Source organism: Acipenser ruthenus, chromosome 47 (genome assembly GCF_902713425.1).
Source record: "Acipenser ruthenus chromosome 47, fAciRut3.2 maternal haplotype, whole genome shotgun sequence".
In the NCBI taxonomy this organism is placed as follows: domain Eukaryota; kingdom Metazoa; phylum Chordata; class Actinopteri; order Acipenseriformes; family Acipenseridae; genus Acipenser; species Acipenser ruthenus.
This window is the reverse complement of record NC_081235.1, coordinates 3,996,512-4,016,306: the sequence shown is the minus strand read 5'-3', so window position 1 is coordinate 4,016,306 and position 19,795 is coordinate 3,996,512. Positions and strand designations below refer to the sequence as shown.

At 41.6% G+C, this 19,795-nt stretch overlaps 1 protein-coding gene across 2 annotated transcripts in view; it reads right to left on the bottom strand.

Annotated features, from left to right (window-relative positions):
* Positions 1-19,795, bottom strand: part of LOC117966228 (adenomatous polyposis coli protein 2-like) — a 35,392-nt gene extending 15,597 nt beyond the window's left edge. For both annotated transcript variants that reach the window (XM_059014062.1, XM_059014063.1), the window contains exons 1-4: positions 19,558-19,795; positions 7,181-7,339; positions 890-980; positions 250-550 (exon numbers count right to left, since the gene is read on the bottom strand). In XM_059014062.1, the coding sequence (XP_058870045.1) occupies positions 250-550; positions 890-980; positions 7,181-7,339; positions 19,558-19,611 (605 nt within the window). In that variant the 5' untranslated portion in view covers positions 19,612-19,795. The remainder of the gene's footprint in view (positions 1-249; positions 551-889; positions 981-7,180; positions 7,340-19,557) is intronic.

Sequence of the window (19,795 nt, the reverse complement as noted above, 5' to 3'; positions counted from 1 at the left end):
TATTAAGGAACTGAGTTAAGTTGAGGTTTCAACCAGAAGTCTTCATCAGTGTCTTCAGTTAATGATATCCAAGTGGCATAAACCAATCTTGTACACAGGACAGTACCACAGGGCTGTATCAGTACCAGCAAGCTGTGGAGTTATTCCATATCATTTGCATTGGCAATGCTGTTTGTCAAAGGTTCTGCTATGGTTTCTTCAGTTCTGAAGGGACCTCAGTAAGGGCTCATCTGGGTCAGGCCCCCTCACCTCTCCTTGTCAAGCTGCTCCAGCTGCAGCACAGTGACCCGGCCGTCCCCGGGGGCTGCTCCCTTCTCTAAGCTGTGTGGAGACCCGAGGAGCTGTGCTCCTGCCTCCCCCTGCAGCGAGGGCCCCTGCCTGGCCGTGCTGTGCAGGGGGCTCTCCTCTCCTGCTCGGGGGTCCGAAGCAGAGCCCGGGGGTGCGAGCCTGCTGCCCCCCTCGCCGCAGTGTTGTGGGGCCTCCGGGGCCACACGCAGGTTGTGGGGTTGATACTTCAGTTCGTAGTAGTTTGTCAAGTCCATGTGCAGCTCTGTGGGGAAACAAGAGAGAATCGGGACAAAAATTAACATAACACATTCTGTATAATAAATTATTTACCAGTAGTAAATAATTTAGATTGTTTTCTACACCATATGGAAGGGCCATGCATCTTTTACCCTTTCATCTAGTCTTTATATGGGGACATGTGGAAGATGTAAATGTATGATAGCCAAATATGAGGATACCAATTTAAAGCAATAGTAAAAAAAAATGAAAAGGAAATGTCAATGAAAAATACTTTTATTAGGTATCCAAATGGCTTTTTTCAGCTATTTCAATATTTCTTGCATGAAAGGGTTAAAAGGGCTGAATCACATACAGCACCTACCTTTGAGCTGGTCCAGGACATCTGTTCTCCCGGAGGAGGCCAGGGTGCGTGCCTCCTGCTCGAGTTTGCATTGCAGCTGCTTCAAAATCTCCTAGCGTGGGCAGAGCTCAGAGTTAGTGCCTCAAAACATCTTCTCTCTAATGCACCAGTGCTATGCTCTACAGAAGACAGTATATGCATCAAATGTTCTGGGTGCAAAATAATACAGTGGACTCTACCAGAATGCAGATTAAAACCAGGCCAAATTGCCTGGTCGTAATCAATAATCAACATTAATAAGAAGACATAATTAGGTCACCTATAAAAAATAAACCTTGTTAATATTGAGAACAATCCCCAGATTTCATAAGCTTCCCGGGCTATCGTATAGAACCCCATTGTAATTGAGACGCTGCAGCGCAGTGTCGGAGTCTCAGTCTGCTCTGGATTTCCAGATTTACACCCACGCCCCGACACTCTGGAGAAACAGACAGCGTCTCGGTACAGAGCACAGTGCTGTGTCATCCCAGCTCTCACCTCCCCCTGCCCTCCAAAGCTGCAGCTGAACCGCTCAGCCAGGCACTCGGACAAACATGCCACCATCTTAACAACAGCGGAACAGCTTACTGGAAGCACTGCAAACTCTCATTGGGATAGTATTTTAATCCCAGTGTATTACACTGGAAAAAATAACAGAGCAGAGCCATTAGCATCAATGGATTTGGAACAAGCATTCACAGTGACCAGGTACCCCGCTGTCTGGTCCTGGGACCGAGCTTCCTCTGCAGCACTCTTTTATGAGTCATTGATAATAGAGCTCCGACACGTGCCTTATAAATAGCTTGACATTTTATTATTTTTACACCAGTTGGTTTAATTAGCACAATGTGTCATTTTTAGGTATGCCATCCAAATCCAAAATTATTTTTTTTCTCTAAGCAATGCCTAAAATGTATTATTTAGCTGTACTGGGAACTTGCAATATATTGGTGAGGTATTGAAAAAAAGATAATACTTTACAATGTATTGCAATTCAGCAATATAGCACGACAGTGTGTGTGCCGTTGTGGGACACTGCCATGCCTTGGGTGCAAGGACATGAGGTGAAACCAAGCGCCTTCAACCACTCCAAGAAGGGACCACAACGACACACACACTGGAGAGCCATATAGCCATTAAACAGCAGCTAGGAGGTCACTTCAAATTAAACAGCAACAATAGGTTCAAAGAGAACTGAAGAGGAACAGGACGGCCCTTGCCGCTGTGTAATATATTTGGTTTCTGCACAGAACTATAGAATAATATACAGTAGATCCTGTCATATCAGATTGGTTCCAGGGGTTCATGGGATCTGTACAAATATCGGCTCTCAGAGGGAGTTGTTATATACTGCACTGTAGTTGCTTCATTAGCATCAGGGCATTATAAATTAACAATGCCGGGTACATCAGTGTGTCTAAAACACTGAAGTACGGTACGGCATGTATACTGTACAAAGAAAACGAGTGAAAATGATTGCAAAACAAAGCACTCTAATACACTATTTGGCAAGCTACAAAATAGCATTCCAGAAACACAGTGTGTGCTTTCTCAATCGATACCAATTCTATCAATCCCTGGCTTTCTTGGTTTATTTTATTTAACATGGTTAAACTGGGTAGTTACGTGAAGTGAAAGGCACTGTCTTTTTTCTAATCAGCAACTGAATCCATTCTGTCCTGCAAAGAGCTGTATTTGCTGTTTTAGACCCATAATACAATGTGCATTGATGAGTTTCCATCAGCACTGTTGAGTTGGTAGCAGCCTGTGTAAATGACACATGCCAGAGGTCCACCGGTTGGTTAAGAGGGCATCGCATTGTATATATGCTTTCTCTTTAATTGCTAACATTGGAACACCATGAAACCTGTTAATTATACAACATGTTTCGCCACTCAGTTTAGGAGTTGTTTCTGACCAGCTGAGCCGACATCGTGATTGAGTAGGGCGGAGATATCCAAAGTCAACAATAGGAAAGCATCAGGTATGATGGACACCTGCTTCGTTTTCTGCTCATTTTCCTTGCTTGGTAATCTCAGCCCCACCCATATTTAGTCAGCTGCTGGTCAGAAGCAAAGAATACATTGAGAATGATGACATTGAATAGCAAAGCCCTGCAATCTGTTGCACAATTCACAGGTTTCATGAAGTTTCAGTAAAGAACCAGAGTCAAAAATGAATACATCACTGTGTAAAAGGTGAGTGATTTATTAGGGTATTTTGTGAGCCCCTGAGAAATAAGGGAGAAAGCCTAGAAATAACACAGGTCGTAAGTGGCAGTATTTGTTAGCCACACGGAAGAGGAATATCAGGGACGATGATGTTTTAGCTATATCTTGAGAAGTGCTTTTTCAATTTGTAGCACAGGTCTATTATGATGCCAGACCATTCAAATAGTCAGGCCAAGCAGTGGGAGTGAAGGGAGGGGCATGGGGCACCTTCCTGTACTGCAGGTATCAGTTGTGTGGCATGATCGAGGGCCCAGACGGCCTAAAACAAGACTGGCACGGCGCTCTCAAGGGGCATTGTGATGCAGAAGCCAAGACTTCATCTGGACTCGAGCCACAGCATTACCTCACCTACAAACACAGCTAATGTGCTTACCGAGAAACAGTGAAATGTGAACCGGGACATTACTGGAAAGCAAAGACCAACCGCGAAACCCCAACCCAGTGTGCTACTGCAGAAAATCAATACAACCGAAAATATCACAGCTTTACTGGGCACAGTATCTGCGATGCGTCTCTCTCTGCGTCTCAGCCTTCAGTCCAGTTCATTACAGGACTTTCTTTTCCCCACTCAAAGGCCAAAGCAACTCCACTTTACTTAGCGTTTGACGTCATTTGAGTTGAGCATTAAGATTATTAATAATTCATACTGTTATGTTTAATCTTTTAATTGACTTTGGCCAGAGGTCCTGTCAGTTTATGAAAAGTCTTGATTGCAAGTATCTAGTGAAATGTAAAGAAACGTATAAAGTTATTTCACAGACGCTTCAACTCGAAGTCTACCAGTTGAAAAGTCTTAAAAGTTTTAAATGAATTGACAAAGATAACCCCAGCCAATAGTTCAAACACAGCACAGAAACCAGGCCCAGAGGACACCGTTGGAAATTAAGTGGAGCCAATGTAGACTAAGAGAGAGTTTGAGACACAGAGGGTTCACACAGAGAGCGGTGAGGGGATGGAATGGGTTAACTAGCCGTGCTGTTGATGCAGAATCATTGGGATTATTAAAGTTTTGGAACCGGACCAGCACTGATGTGCTAATTAGCCTCATCTCGTTCGTACATTTTCTGTTCTCAAGCGCAGGGAGTAACCGTGATTCTGAGAAGGACGTAGTCAGCCTGCGATACAGGTATCAATAAGAGAACCTCGTTTAACCAGGCGGCTGCTGCCTTTACAAATACATATGGAGAAATATGTTTTCCCTTTAACTGCTAAACAAACACGCGGGGAGGGCGGTAAATCTCCTCTGGGACGTTAAAAGAAGCCGAAGATGCTGATTTATCCTGTACGATGTAAAAAAGAAACACCAACAAACACCAATAAAAAAACGATCCAATTCTTATCCATTAACAGAATTAAGAGGGTTCTTTTCTCGATCGATATCATATTTTACTCTTTATTTTTACCAATCAATGGTCATATTTCTCAGCAGGGAGATGCCCCTTGACAATGCCGTGATGTATGCTGTACAACATTGTAAACAAGACTCATGTGGAGGTGAAAGCAGTCAGGTTGCTTTTCTGGATAACAAGAACGCACACCAAAAGCTTAAGCACCCAGTACAACACTGCGAGTTAGGAGCCTTACCAGTCTGTAAATTGCAAATTATAACGTTAGATATTCAGGACCAGTTAGTGGTCAAGTCAATGACAGTCCTTTATAGGTTTGAGCAATAATATCAGGGCTGGTTGTGTTAACAAGACATCTCCCGAGTAGATTAGCACCTAAGACATGTCTGTATCACTTTCATTGAAATGATAGGCAGCCTCATGTCACTTTCATTGAAATGATAGGCAGGCTCATGTCACTTTCATTGAAATGATAGGCAGGCTCATGTCACTTTCATTGAAATGATAGGCAGGCTCATGTCACTTTCATTGAAATGATAGGCAGGCTCATGTCACTTTCATTGAAATGATAGGCAGGCTCATGTCACTTTCATTGAAATGATAGGCAGGCTCATGTCACTTTCATTGAAATGATAGGCAGGCTCATGTCACTTTCATTGAAATGATAGGCAGGCTCAGTGTCACTTTCATTCAGTGGCTGGAGGCCAGTGTCATATAATTCTGAATACTAGACCATGTAAAATGTGCTGATAAGACATTATAGAGCTACAGTGTAGTAAAGATGAGGTAACACAGAGTCACTTTTTCAGGAACAGTAGCTTGAAACCTGGTTCCAGGAGACCAACTTAGAGGCAACTTTGCTGAATCAAACCCCAAGTCTGCCCCAGTGTGCCATGCAGCGGCCTGAAACAAACACGAATCACGTCAGGTTTCATTTCATTCACCACACAGGTACTACGGGGTTCATTAATATCGACAAGTATATTTTGTTTTTAGTATATAATACGTTTCTAAGTAGCTTTATCACCATCAATCATGAATGCAAAGCATACTTAGTAGTAATGCTGTACAACTCAGATGAATTGCAATCTGCACGATGCCCCCAATGACTGATCACCTCCCCAGCCCTCCACGTGCACACACAGGGCCTCTCTGCTGTACTTCATTAACAAGCATCTCATCCTAGAGGGGTCTCAATGGAGTGTGTGTTATTCCAGCTGGGAGACGAATGTAGCTTGAAATGTTATATTCTTCTCCGTGAGCATTTCTTACATCTCGACAGAAATCTCTTTCTATTTTATAAAGATTTTCTTAAGATGTGCATTTTCCACAGTTGAGACAATTTGTTTTTTGTTTCAGTCAGTCCTGAAAGACAGTGATTTTTTTTTTGTTGGTATTTTTCATCATTCCATCATTTAATTGTTCTTCATCCAAATCGGCATGTCTGCTCACTACTTTTGGGATTTTTTTGCTGGTAATTGGTCACTCGGTTTTATAGTTACTGTAAAGAAGATGGCTACAGGTACTTTAAATTCTGTGAGGCAGCGCAGTGACAGCTGGAACCTCGCTCGACCAATCACACACACACGTTTGCACTCCTATATTTGCAGCAGTGTGGAGTAGTGGTTAGGGCTCTGGACTCTTGACTGGAGGGTCGTGGGTTTAATCCCCAGTGGGGGACACTGCTGTTGTACCCTTGAGCAAGGTACTTTACCTAGATTGCTCTAATAAAAACCCAACTGTATAAATGGGTAATTGTATGTAAAAATAATGTGATATCTGTATAATGTGAAATCTTGTAACAATTGTAAGTCGCCCTGGATAAGGGCGTCTGCTAAGAAATAAATAATAATAATAATAATAATATATTTGTGGGGAATTCTAATTGACTCTCACTATATTTTTTATTTACTATTTCTAACTCCAGTCGGACAAAACTCCACACAGGGTGAAAGTCGACAAGAAACGAAATATTTTGTCACTTTTTTGTTGTTGTTGTTGAAGGCATATTTAGTTCTTAAAAAGGTGTTTTACAAAGTGGGGACGTCCCCACAATGTTGTTTTTTCAGGAGTTACTATCTTTGTGGGGACATTTTCTCAAATTTTGTCCACAGAATGATAGTAATACATGCCCACACACACACACACACACACACACACACACAGGCACGCACACACACACTGGTAAGGACACGCACACACACACACACACACACACACACACAGGCACGCACACACACACTGGTAAGCACACACACACACTGGTAAGCACACACACACACACACAATCCATATTATTTGTTGCCAGGGGTGATTATTAACTATACAAGTATGTCACTGCCATTCATCCCCCGCTACAGCTGTCCATTCAAAACCTGTATGACAGAAATGTTCCTGGTGTATATCAACAGCATGTACAGAACAGCACAATCTGACACGCCAAATACGCTATGAAAAACAATCAATACCACGTTTCATCACAATTTAAAAAGCGGTTTTCTAGATAAATGTTAAAATATGAGTGACATACAGATGGTGAAGTGTCTCAATAAGGAATGCCAAATAATGTTATTACCAAGTTTCATCACAATAGGATAAGTGGTTTTCCAGATGCAGTACATAAAAAATGCTTGTCCTCACTATATCAATTGTAAAAGAAACCATAGAGTTCCCCTCCCACCCCTAGACTGGCTCACCTTCATGTCAGAGGTCTCATTCTCCAGCTTGGACAGGTGGCTGGAGTTGTCCTCTAGCTCCCTCCGGAGGTGAGTGTTCTCCTTCCTCAGCGCCTCTACCTGCCGGACCAGCTGTTGGTACGAAGCCCCTGAGCTCGTCATTCTCGGCTCACCCAGCACCTGCAGACACACACCCAGCAGCCTTCAGACACGCTGATAGATTACAGTCCTTGCAGCAAACTCACTGACAATATCAGGGCTTTGCCTTACATAAAGACTAATCATTTGAATATATATTTTCATTAATCTGCCTGATAAATATAAAAAAGCCAAACTTTGATGACGGGCTGACAAGTGCTCAGTTGGCAGGTGCTTCTGTATCAGAGACACACTGTTGATGTGTCATGATGAACAGCAGACCCTTTCGTAGTTGCCCACGACTGTGGGTTTGTCATGAGTGGGCTTGCTGGCCACAGTGACCTTGAGTGGGTATAAATGAGCTTGTATCTCACACAGTACCCTATGTTAGATTTGTTTTAGAAAATAAAGTTCAATAAGAATGGTTGAAACCGATAGCTAAATATTAACGTGAAGTCATTTCAATCCAATATAAACTGATACAAAGAAACGTCAGAACACTGGGGTGTAGATTCTGCGTGATTTGAGGATTGCGAAAAGGCTTGTGAGACGAGACTGCAGGCTGTGATCAATGCTGTCATGGATTCTGCTGTGTGGTTCACCTGTTTTAAACCTTTCCCTGTCATCTTAAAATGCATTCCTGCCCGGGTTTGCTGTCGGATTGATTGGTAGCTGAGCATCCCTCTGTAGATTTTTCAAAGCAGCAATTTAAACACCTTGAAGACTAGCCACGTCACACCTGTCCCTAAGCCCTATTGACAATGTCATGGCGGTTGTTTCACATTGTTTTGCCTCCTGTAAAGTCTTTGTGCTCGGCAAGGTGTTTGTTTTTGGGTTAATCAGCACAGAATATCATTAACATCCATTAGAGAACACAGTGAAGCGAAACTCATTAATCCGAGGGGGAATGAACAACCACCCCCAACCATTCAGAAAAAAAACCAAAAATTAAAAAATGAAAGGGATTGAGAGGTGACTGAAACACATTAACTGCTATTTTCCTGGGAAGCCGCTATCAGAAATGGGTTTAGAAGCTAATTGCTCTAGGATTAGGATGCTGAAAGCTTTTAAAAATGCAGTTTAGATCCTACAAATCGGTTTAGCCCCCGAACCTCTCACAGCCTAAGAGAGGGGGTTAATTAACAGCAGAGCGTCGCTGTCTCTATTGTACAGCTGTGAGTGTCATTCAGAACGGAGACAACACCCAATGCAGTAGAGGTCACTGTCAAATCAACCTCTATACTGTAGAGGCCTGTGATCAGCAATCAGGACAAGGGAGGTCAAGCAATTAGGGGAGCAAAGCTTTTTTTGGGGCAGTCAATAACAATGCGGCAAGCAACCTTTCCTGGGGCACACTGGTTTCATAGCCTTTATTAATCTACTTGAAATCTTTATACACAGTGGCACCGACAAATATTCAGTTTCAACAGCCATAGTGAGCATTACAGTTTGGGGCAAGCAAAGTGAACATTATGTATTTAATGAAGAACATGAATACAATAAAACAAACGATCAAATCCATTTTGGTGAAACTACATTCAGATTGCATGCTTAAAACAGTGTTAAAGATAGGGGTGAACCTAAATGTTTGACTGTTGTCAAAAAAATAGGTGCTAGTGTTTCATTTACATAATAAGTATAGTAGGCCAATTTATTTTAGATTCAATATTTCTTCAGTCTGGTCCATATACTATTCCATGATGTACACACACAGTCTGTAAACTGTAACTTCAGGCAGAAGAATAGTTTGAGACAGAACATATTATTTTTTCTCAATTTTAACAACTAAAACTATGCTGTATAAAGCTATGCATATTAATCTCAGTGAGAGTAATCTAGCATTCATTGGCTTGACTGACACGGTTAGCATACCTTTCTCAAGTGTTTGTGTGTTTGAAAACAAACCCAGGAGGTTGAATTGATTTCTGTCGGCATGGATCATTCCAAATGGACCAAGGAGGGGGGTGCTCGACAGATCATGTCAACGACGACAGTGTCAATTAAAATGATGCTCGCATTATTTGTCTAGGTCTTCGGACACATGGAAAAGAAAAGTTATCAAAATGGGCATTTTTACATGATCCAGACTCGGGGTAGAATGACTGCTAACTCTTAACATGTTAATACTGCTGGGAATGATGTTATAACTGTTCTGAAATGTCTTTTATATGGAGCTGCGACAGCAGTTTAACCCATCTGAAACCGTAAGCTTCACAGTCACGTCAAGATCGCGAGACGTGAGATTCATCACTTTTGTATTCGACTTGTCGACTATTCTTCTGCATGTGACACCTACCCAAGAACTTGTTTCTTCAATAATAACAATAATAATAATAATAATAATAATAATAATAATAATAATAATAATAATAATAATAATATGTATATATTTTAATCTTTTACATAGCTCAGTACAAAATAGTTTAAATATTGTGGTCAAAATAATAGAAAATACATTCCAACATTTCAATAATAATAATAATAAAAATAAAATAAAAAACACGATAACACTTTAGTTTATATAGGCAGGTATAAGTGATTATAAACAATATCAACAAAAAAATAAAATAATAGCAAAAGTGTATAACTGTTTGCGAAAGCAAAGCAGCCCCATTCAATTGGTGAGACAGACAGGTACAGACCTGAAAAATATCCGTTATAAGCTATATCTATATTTGTTAATATCATAATTAATACCATGTATATTGAGTGTTTATAATCACTTATAACGAATTCCTAAACTAAAGTGTTACCAAAAAAAATAAATAATAATAATTGGCGCTTGGCTGGTAGAGCAAGTGGAATAAACCCAGGGGATTAAACACAGCTGGCGGTTTTTGATCAAGAGGTAAAATAAACGAGACAGCCAGGCCGAGCTTCTGCGACAGCAGAAATCATAAGCCTGCCTGAGCGCACAGCATCAATCTCAGTGGCACATCTATGCCAGGCCCAGGCTGCGTGCAGAGGGCTCTGCACTCATTTTTATATTATTCTTTTCACTCTGTTGTCTAGCCTGGCTCTTCGGTTCTGCCCTAGTTGCTGCACTGCACATCTGAGCATGCTGGGTAATCTGTTCAAATCTTCCCCTGGAGGGAAACAAATCACTGCAGCCGTGAGCTGCCAACCAATCGGCTCGGCTGGCTCAGCTCGTTGCCTTGGCAATAGCCAATAGCCTGGCTGCTAAAGGTGGCGGCCGTGGCAAGGGCAATAAAAGCCAAACTAGCATACCAGTAAATGATGAAGGTTTGCAAGACAAAGTCTCTGTGAATGAAACCCCTTTCTCCCTCAGATCTGTCTCATTAAAGTACCAGTGCTCCAGGACTCTGTTTAGCAGTCATCCCCACTCTGGCTGTACAGTTAACAGCAGTGGGAATCTGGTTTTGTCACGCGAACTAAAAATGACTTGAATAGGGAGAAATAATTGTCTTTGAAAAAAAAATATGAAACCAATATTGATGTAACAATAAAGTAAAACGATAAAGACATTTGATTTACCTGCAAGTCACGTTGCCTTATCGCATGTTTCATATTTTTTGTCGTAGGGTCAGCTGCGTTTATCTCTTTTTCCAAGGGAGCGTGCATAAACAAAGCAGAACTATTCTTACGGTAAACTGGCTTTGTAACCATTAACAGACTGGGATCATTAAAACACCATTAGACACCCCCTTGGCATGAGTGTCATATAGCCAAGGACAGTTAAAAGGCCTCACCTCAGGTACTGTGTCGAAGTGGATCATGGGAGATTCGTAACCTGGGTCAAATAAAAAGCACATGCACTGTCTGTCAATTAATCTGTCAGCTTCTCTATCTACACGATTCAACTGCCTCAAAACGTAACAACACTCTCCAGAATTCTCTTGCTGCTCTCTCTCAAACTGGTCACCATGGCAACGCAGCCTGCTTCTGCTGATGGGGTAAAACATTGTCAAGCAGTGGGAAGACTGCTGTCTACACTGACACAGACACACACAGACACAGACACAGACACAGACACAGACACAGACACAGACACAGACACACACACACACACCTTAGCATGTTTCCTGTATTCCTGCATTTTCAAAAACGAACATGTACTTTTACTGGGACACATCCTGTGCAGTGGTCATCCAGCCTTGTAATAACCCCACAGTAAATAAAAATGATATTCCGCAATTCTATACAATGTAGTCCCACTGCAAAGTGTGTTAGGTTATGGCTGATATACAAACAGGGATTCAAACCAATTAAATTCCTGACCCAATTCATACCCCAGCTGCTCCACCTTCATTTAAAAAACCAATAACTCCCCCAATTCATCATTCCCCAAAGCATGGATTTATAACTCATCAATAATGCATTAGTCAGGGTTTAACTGTCTAGAACCAGCCAAACAAAATGCCATGAATCTCCAAAGCCCCCTACACTTTTTGTACAGATTAACGACCGCGTGCATTGCTGTGCAGTATCGTAAACACACAAGCATGCAATTATGAATTTCAACTGCTACTGCTCTGCATAATACACTAATTAGAAATGTGGGCTCTGTTTGTTTGGGTGTTGTGACTGGTTGGCAATGGGTATCTTTTGTACAATAATTTAAATTCAGATATAATACAGTGCCACCCTCGTATGTCATTTTAAAAAGCAACTGGGTGTGGTTGTGAAAGTCCTCTAAACAAATGTATTCTTCTTGTTGTTGAGATAAGCTTTGTGTCTGTTTCATCCTAGGGAAGTTAAAGAAGATGAAAGCAGCTCTGTTGCCTCTCTAGAGCTCTCAAACATGTCTTCACTGTAAGTACAGCCGGTACACCACAGTGTCGCCATTAACCTGCCCCCCTGCAACACTCTGCCCCCAGTGAATATAAGAAATGCAAATGTGAATATGTGAATTCAAATGTTTTCCAAGTGTTAAATGTTTAGAATATGAATTTTAGCAATTAAAGAAAGCAACATCCCAGAGTAAGTAATAGCACCAAGAACAACACAAGGAGTGTTGCAGGGGGGACAGGGTTAATGGTTACACGCTGATGTACCTGGTGAAAAGAGGTTAGACTCATTGCCCAGTAAACCTATGTAAAAGGCAGACGGGCATCCTCCTGCTCAGTTTAGTGAAAAACAAACAAGAGCTTATCAGATTTGAAATCACTTTCCCTCAATGTGTTGTTAGTTATATAACAGTTACTCTCTCTCTCCCTCTCTCCCTCTCCCTCCCTGTCTGCCTCTCTCGTTCTCTCTGTCAAAGTGACCTTCTCTCAGTTTTCCTCCCTCCAGAAAAACAAACTGCATCCCATATTTCCACTGCCTAATTTACCCTGATTAAAATTAGATGCGGTTTTTCGACAACCTAACACATGTTTCAAAACCAGCATCCACATCTCCCTGCCTAAATACAGAGCCTCAACCACTCTGCCCTGGACTGGAGGGAGCGCTCTTTCTCTTAGGGGGTGAGGGAGGGAGCAGTTCAGCCTCCATGCCTCAAGCCTGCCCTGGACTGGAGGGACTAATGAATAAGATCATGTTTGATTGTAAACCTTGATTAAATTAAGCTTTGGGAATATTAAATGGACATCACAGAGTTTTCCTGCAACTAACTAAATAACTAAATAAAGGGCACTGCTCTCCCTCCCCAGCCCAACGTCACAAGCTCGTAAGTCCTGAGTCACGCTCGTCACACGGCCAGGAGAGTCACAGCAGAAGGGTTGGGAATGCTCTGTGTAATAGGAGCTGGATCCAGGAGAGTTTAAAGACCCGTGTGTGCAGAGCTCTGGTCAGCCTGCCATCACAGGCGTGTGACAGGAGGGGCACAGGGAGCCTGAACATCTGCTCAGTGCAGAGCCACTGTTACACTGAGAGGTTATGCTAATATTATACAATGCCCCAGTTAGACACCACCTCACTACAAAAAAGACATCATTGCACTCGAGACGGTATAGAGAAGGGCAGCTAGGCTGATCCCAGGACTCAATGACATGAGCTATGAGGACTGGTTAAAATAATTAAATCTCTTCAGCCTAGAAAATACTATAGATAAAGTTAACCCAAGATACAACTTCAAATGTAGCACAGAGAGAACAAGAGGGCATAAGTGGAAGCTGAGTAAAAGTAAATTTTTTTACACAGGGTTATAAATGCATGGAATATCCTACCAAGTGAAGTAGTAGGATCTAAAACACTGAGAATATTAAAAAAGACTAGATTCTGTGCTTTGAAATGAGTTCCCCCAGTAGGGAAGAAAGGTGTGATAAGGGATGAGACAAATGGCCTTTTCTCATTCCCGAACTTTTCTTATGTTCTTTAGCGTACTGGGAGTTCCAGACAAGCCAATTACAAAGACGCATGCCTGACTTTTGCCTTATGATAAGAACTCTTTGAATACTTGCCAGTTCCCCTAGTTGTTCTTCCAGAAATGATAGTCTACCCTTTTTATTAAACCTGTTTCGATAGCTATTGGGGCTGTAAAAACATGGATACACCATCACAGCCTTTCTAACCAATCAGATCGCTCGGCTGCCGTTGATCGTGTCACAATTTGAAATGGAACTAGTCTAATAAAAACATTTCCTCACTATGGCAACCATGGAGACTACCGCAGGAGAGAGAGATGCCTATAGATTTACTTAAGCATCTGGGAAGTGAAAAAAATACACTTTCATTTTCTACAAAGGTCAAATAAAATCAGAATTCATAACATTTACCTCCTCCAGCACTACTCTTAAAAACAAATCATCACTGAAATAACACAACACATCAAAGGATCTTCATCCCAGCAGCTGAGCTCCATGTGTTAATTATCATGTGGACAGAATGCCTCTGCCCTACACAGCAGTGTGAAAGACTCCTGGGGGATCAGGGGATATTTCTCATCAGCTCCCAGCATCTGTGACCTGCACACATATTTGGATAATTAGCAGAGATCAATGCTGCCCAATTTAAATGCGCCCGCAGATCTCATTTTAAAAAAGCCTGTGGGCCAAAACCCAGACTGACACGTTCCTCCAGACCCAATCAAGACACTGTCAAACACCAATGATTCTGCCATCAAGACAAAACCTCCGGGGAGCCAGGAGTTCACAGGGTCAACATCCTGGAACTGCCGTTTCTATGACAACCGGGCCTGTAGCCCTGCCCCAAAAGGCCTATCTAATTTTGATAGACTCCTGGGCCTGCTTGACTGGATAGTGAGAAGATAACCTCAAACAAGTGAATACATCTGTGGTTACTGACAACCATCACTTTCATTGGAATCTCCCTGATAATGTTTACAGCCATCATTAGACAGCACCTTTGCTCTCTCAAGACACACATGCTGTAAATATTGTTGATTTCAGGTGGCCCTTTCATTAAACCAAAGAAGACACATTTCCCAGTTGTAGCTTCATTAAAACACCTGGAAAAGTTGCATCCCCAATAGGTTGTCTCCACGGTAACGGTTCTACACACGTCAGCTGCCAAGCAAATTAGTTTCCGTGTGATTTTGGAGAGGCTGGTTTATTCTGTTCATTTCGTGAAGCACATTTCAAAACAGCACACTGATGTGATAGAAGATGAGCGGAAATGGTCTGTCCAATGGATCGATCTTGAGGCATATATGTATCACTGAGCTCCACAATAGCTATCCCATTTAATGTGTTGAACGGGCTTGAAAAGACTGCAAGCAGTAGTCTTAGGGAGAAGCACATGCAGTCAAAATGCAGCATTCTGATGATGTGTTTAAACACACTAATACTATTTAATGAACTCAACTTTAATAAATACTACTGGTATGTATTTCTTGTGCAAATTGTACATTGCATTCACCATATTGCATTAACAATCCTTTCAACTGAGGCCTCTTTATCTCTTTTTTTATATTCATATTTTATTGTTTTCACAAAACCCGAGACGTCTCGCACTAAAGCATAGCGCCGATACCGCTGTATAAAAGAGCCGACTCTGTTGTAAGGAGCGTATATCGGGCTTATGTCTTCGTGTGAGATTACGTCACCTACCAGCCCTGCTGCTGCCTTCCCTCGTGCACGCTACGCTACTACAAAACAAAGATGCTGCACACACACTAAAACTTCGCTTGCAGTGTTTTCTGACTTCCTAAAACTCAAACAAATCCAGCTCGATGATGTAAATAAATACCATCTCTCAATGGTATTATCATTATTTTTTTTTTTTTGCTGGAATAGTTTGCAATAGAGACATATGATACAGACATATAAGGAGAAGGTAAGAAATGAAATACTCTCAAAATGCCGATGGTATAAAATATCTCTTCAACACCAGGGATCTTGCGTTAATGTTCAGAATGTGACCTCACTGTTCAACCCGATAGAGAGGTAGTGCTTGCACAGTGGGCAGTGTAAAGTTATCTAATCAATATCGTTTCAGTCTTTTCTAAATACAAATGCAGTGCATCATAAAAAGTATTGTGATTGGCATTTGTTTTTTTTGGTTTTTTTTACACACATTTCTAATATGTTAAATTTGAACCGTTGAAACAGGCTTAATTCTAAAGTTTAAACGTTTATGTATGTATATATGTATTTGTATTTATATACAATGTCATTGTTTATTACACAGCTTTTTTCCTTGCATTAGAATTGTAGGGATTCCAAATTAGTTCTTTTTGTTCAAGTTCTGATGCCACCTTTGAATGTAAACATCAATCTCTCTTTCCTACTTTCACCTGAAGAAGAGACCGTTGAGTTCTTGAAAGCTTCTGATTATTGTTTAGTTAGTCCAATAAAAGATATCACCTCTCCTTCTCTTTGTCTATCGTCTCTGGACTGATACGGCTCCCATTTCATCTATCAAACGTTAGAAATGAAACAGTTCGGGCCTCAGACCAGTTGTGTTACACAGTGATCTGTCATTTAATGAACAGACTGATAAGTGAATGAGATTGCTGTGTGTGAGCTGTGGCCCCCGAAGCCCCTTTCAGCCAGCGCCTGGGCTCTCGGGAAAGGCCACCCCCCCCCACGATGACTGTGACTCGAGTCAGCCTCGCTGCTCTGCTGCTGAGGCACGCTTCTGACTGACAAAGAAGCCAGCCAGTCTCTGAATGCCAGACCCAGTGAAGCAAGCAGCAATGAGCCACTGTAATCAATACTGCACCCATGTGCTTCTCATCAACGCATCAAAAACAAGAAGCCTTCATTCTGCTCTACTGCGATGCATTCGACAACTTCCGCTCTGCTTGGTTTTAATCTTTGAATGTTCTGTTATTTCTGTAATAGTTTTTGTTCAAAAAAGAGCCAACTTCTCATGTTGCTGAATGTTTAACATATCTTTGTCAAGGGAAAAGTGTGTTTAAAAACAAACAGTGGAGGTACTTTTGATGCCATGGTAACTCCACTTCTTTCCATTTAAATCTATTAATGTGTTTGTGATGTTGTTTACTACATAGTTAATGAAGCAACAATCCATTCTTTTCTATGTAATCCTTCAGGCATTACAGTATTGAGTTTGTTTATCCATTCATTCTCCTTTATTCTTCTGTCTAGATAATTGCACACTATCTAATTTCATTTCTTCTAAATGAACATGATGAACATTCAGCTGCTGTATTTGAAGTTCAGATTTCTTTTTAAACATTTACACGATGGGCTTCATTTGATCAAGCCTCAGCCTGACAAGTCACAGTTGATTTTTAGAGCATTTTACAGCACTGGAGGGTCACTCTTGATTGCATGATCCCAGGATCAGAAATAAGTGGTTGATGCAATCCATGACCATTCCCTGGTGCTGTAAAATAGTCAAAAAAACATCCAGCTGTGGTTTATCCCTGCGGGGTACAACTCGATAAAAATCAACTTCCGTGTCTTTTGCAAACTCACTTTGATGATGAGACCATGAAAGCTATTGAAGTTACATGTTAGTCAGATAGGAGGCGCTAACACCAACATTGTTGCTTCTGTTTTTATCTCTGGACCAAGACGACTAACCCTAGCAATTCCTTTTCAATGATTTGTATTTCAAATGACAGACCGTTTATTCCTAACCGTGCTGTACACACAATAACTAACCTATCAGGATGTGAGGCTGCATACCTGTCTAAATGGTTCTATATCACAGACTCTCCACTAACCCGCAGACACACACACAGAGGGGCGCAGAATCTCATACATATTAAAAGCTTCTATCAAATCAGCAGTTTATTGGATCAGACCCCAATGCAATGTGAGAGACATATAGGAGAGGAGGGGTCCATGATAAAGTGTGATGAAGATCTCAGGCAGTTATTGTTTTTATTATTATTATTATTATTTATTTCTTAGCAGACGCCCTTATCCAGGGCGACTTACAATGGTTACAAGATATCACATTATTTTTACATACAATTACCCATTTATACAGTTGGGTTTTTACTGGAGCAATCTAGGTAAAGTACCTTGCTCAAGGGTACAGCAGCAGTGTCCCCACCGGGGATTGAACCCACGACCTTCCGGTCAAGAGTCCAGAGCCCTAACCACTACTCCACACTGCTGTCTCCACATTTTTACCATGTAGGTGCCTATTTTCAATGGGGACTATAAAATAACAAAATCCTTTGCTGTGATCCTGACTGAGGAGCATTCTGCTCAGGACAGGTCATCATACAGACCGCTTCACTGTAGATAGCGAGCGAGCGAGACTCACAGACAGATTCTGGGCCTGTAAACTGTATCATACAGACAGCACGCAATTACAAGACAATTCAACAGCTGCGCTGTGCTCTCCATCTCTCACACTGGAGCCAAAAACAACTGACAAAAAGGGGTTCCACTCGTCTTTTTCAACGTCTTCACTGACTTCCAGTCAAAGTGTTGGTTATTTAGTGTATTTATTGTATTCATTGAATTTATTCAGCATCTTTCAGCATTTCTATATTTTACACCGGTGAGTGTTTTATAGTTACGGACGTGATTCACTGGAGCCTCTTCCGGCATCTCCATTTTAGAGCAAGCAGCCCACACCTCCGTGCAGCTCGAATCCAAACCCACCCCTCCTCCCTGCATGCTGTCCAGATCTCTCACTAATCCAGGCCAGCCTGCTATCAGGGCAGGTCTGTTTAATGTAGTGTCAGGCAGGGCTCCTTCACAATCCAGGCTACCCGACCTGGCCCGATGTTAACAGGAACCAGGGCTGCTCATAATAAATACCGTTACCTTGCTCTTGTCCGTTTCTGTCTGCACAGTGAAGAACCATTCCAGTATCTAATGTTCTAGATCACAAATCTTTCATCTTTAGCAATAGCGAAAGAAATGCAGGATTTTTTTATGACAAACGACTATGATCTTATTCAAGAAATATTTAACCAGATCAATATTAAAATGTGAGATATGATATAGACCCACCCCAGTACAATATCATAAATATCAATCTATGTTATATAAATGATAATATGTTTTTATATAGTAGGATCTAACTATCAAGCTACCATGTTATTCTAATAAGAATATAACCAGATCAATATAACATTATTCTTATTATTTCAATGAACATGTATATATGTGCATATATAAAATGCCATAGCACTATTAATAATAATAATAATAATAATAATAATAATAATAATAATAATAATAATAATCACAAACAATGATATGAAGAACAAGTTAGTAAATCTGTGTATATTTGCATGTATGTATAGACAGTAAATCCAGTTCATATACAGGCATGTACAGACCCGCTCTCCACTATAATAATTTGTCAGTCCTGAACTGATAGAGGATTTCTCTCAGTAGCAGCTAAACCGATTCTTTATCAACTCCATTTCACTCAATATCTCTGATACTGTGCTATATAGAGGCCACTGTATAGACACGCAAGGGAGAATAATGACAACCCAACCGACAGCTTGAAAAGTCGAACGCATGAAAACCACGGACCCGAATGAGAGAAAGGACACAACACCGTGTACCTGTCCTATCCCCAAGGGCGGCACGGACAGCGCTCCGTGATAAACAGCAGCATGATACGCTCAAGTCACCACCCAATGCCAGCATGCACAGCCCTAACGGAATAGGGTTTTACACCCTACTGAGAAATGATTCAAATCTGTGGACTGGAAGGAATACGATTTCCCATCAAGAAGCACTCGAACAATACCCGTTTAGCATCCCTCCTGCTTGCAAGCCTAGAGACACGGACTCCCCGGTTCTGTTTAATTAATATTCACATTGGGGTTTACAGCAGACGCACACAGAAGCTTGCACCTGCACCTCGTACCGCCGACGCAAAAACACAAAGCCGTATCATTGCCCTTTCATATACTGCAGCAATAAATACACGGGTTTAAATGAGCTCACCTCATTTCCAAACAGAGTCGACTGTATCAAGGAGTGCAGCCACAGTAAGCCCATGAAGGTTTGAATGGGGCTGGTCGCTCCTTCGTTTGTGGATGGATGCTGTCTGGATTTCGTTCCCCTTGAGTTCGCTTGAATCCCTCCTCTCTCTCTCTCTCTCTCGTCAAAGGGTTGGGTCGCCCTGATGTGCAGGAAAAAATTAAGCTTCTCGCCAGCAGGTGGCGGTGTGGGACACTTGGGT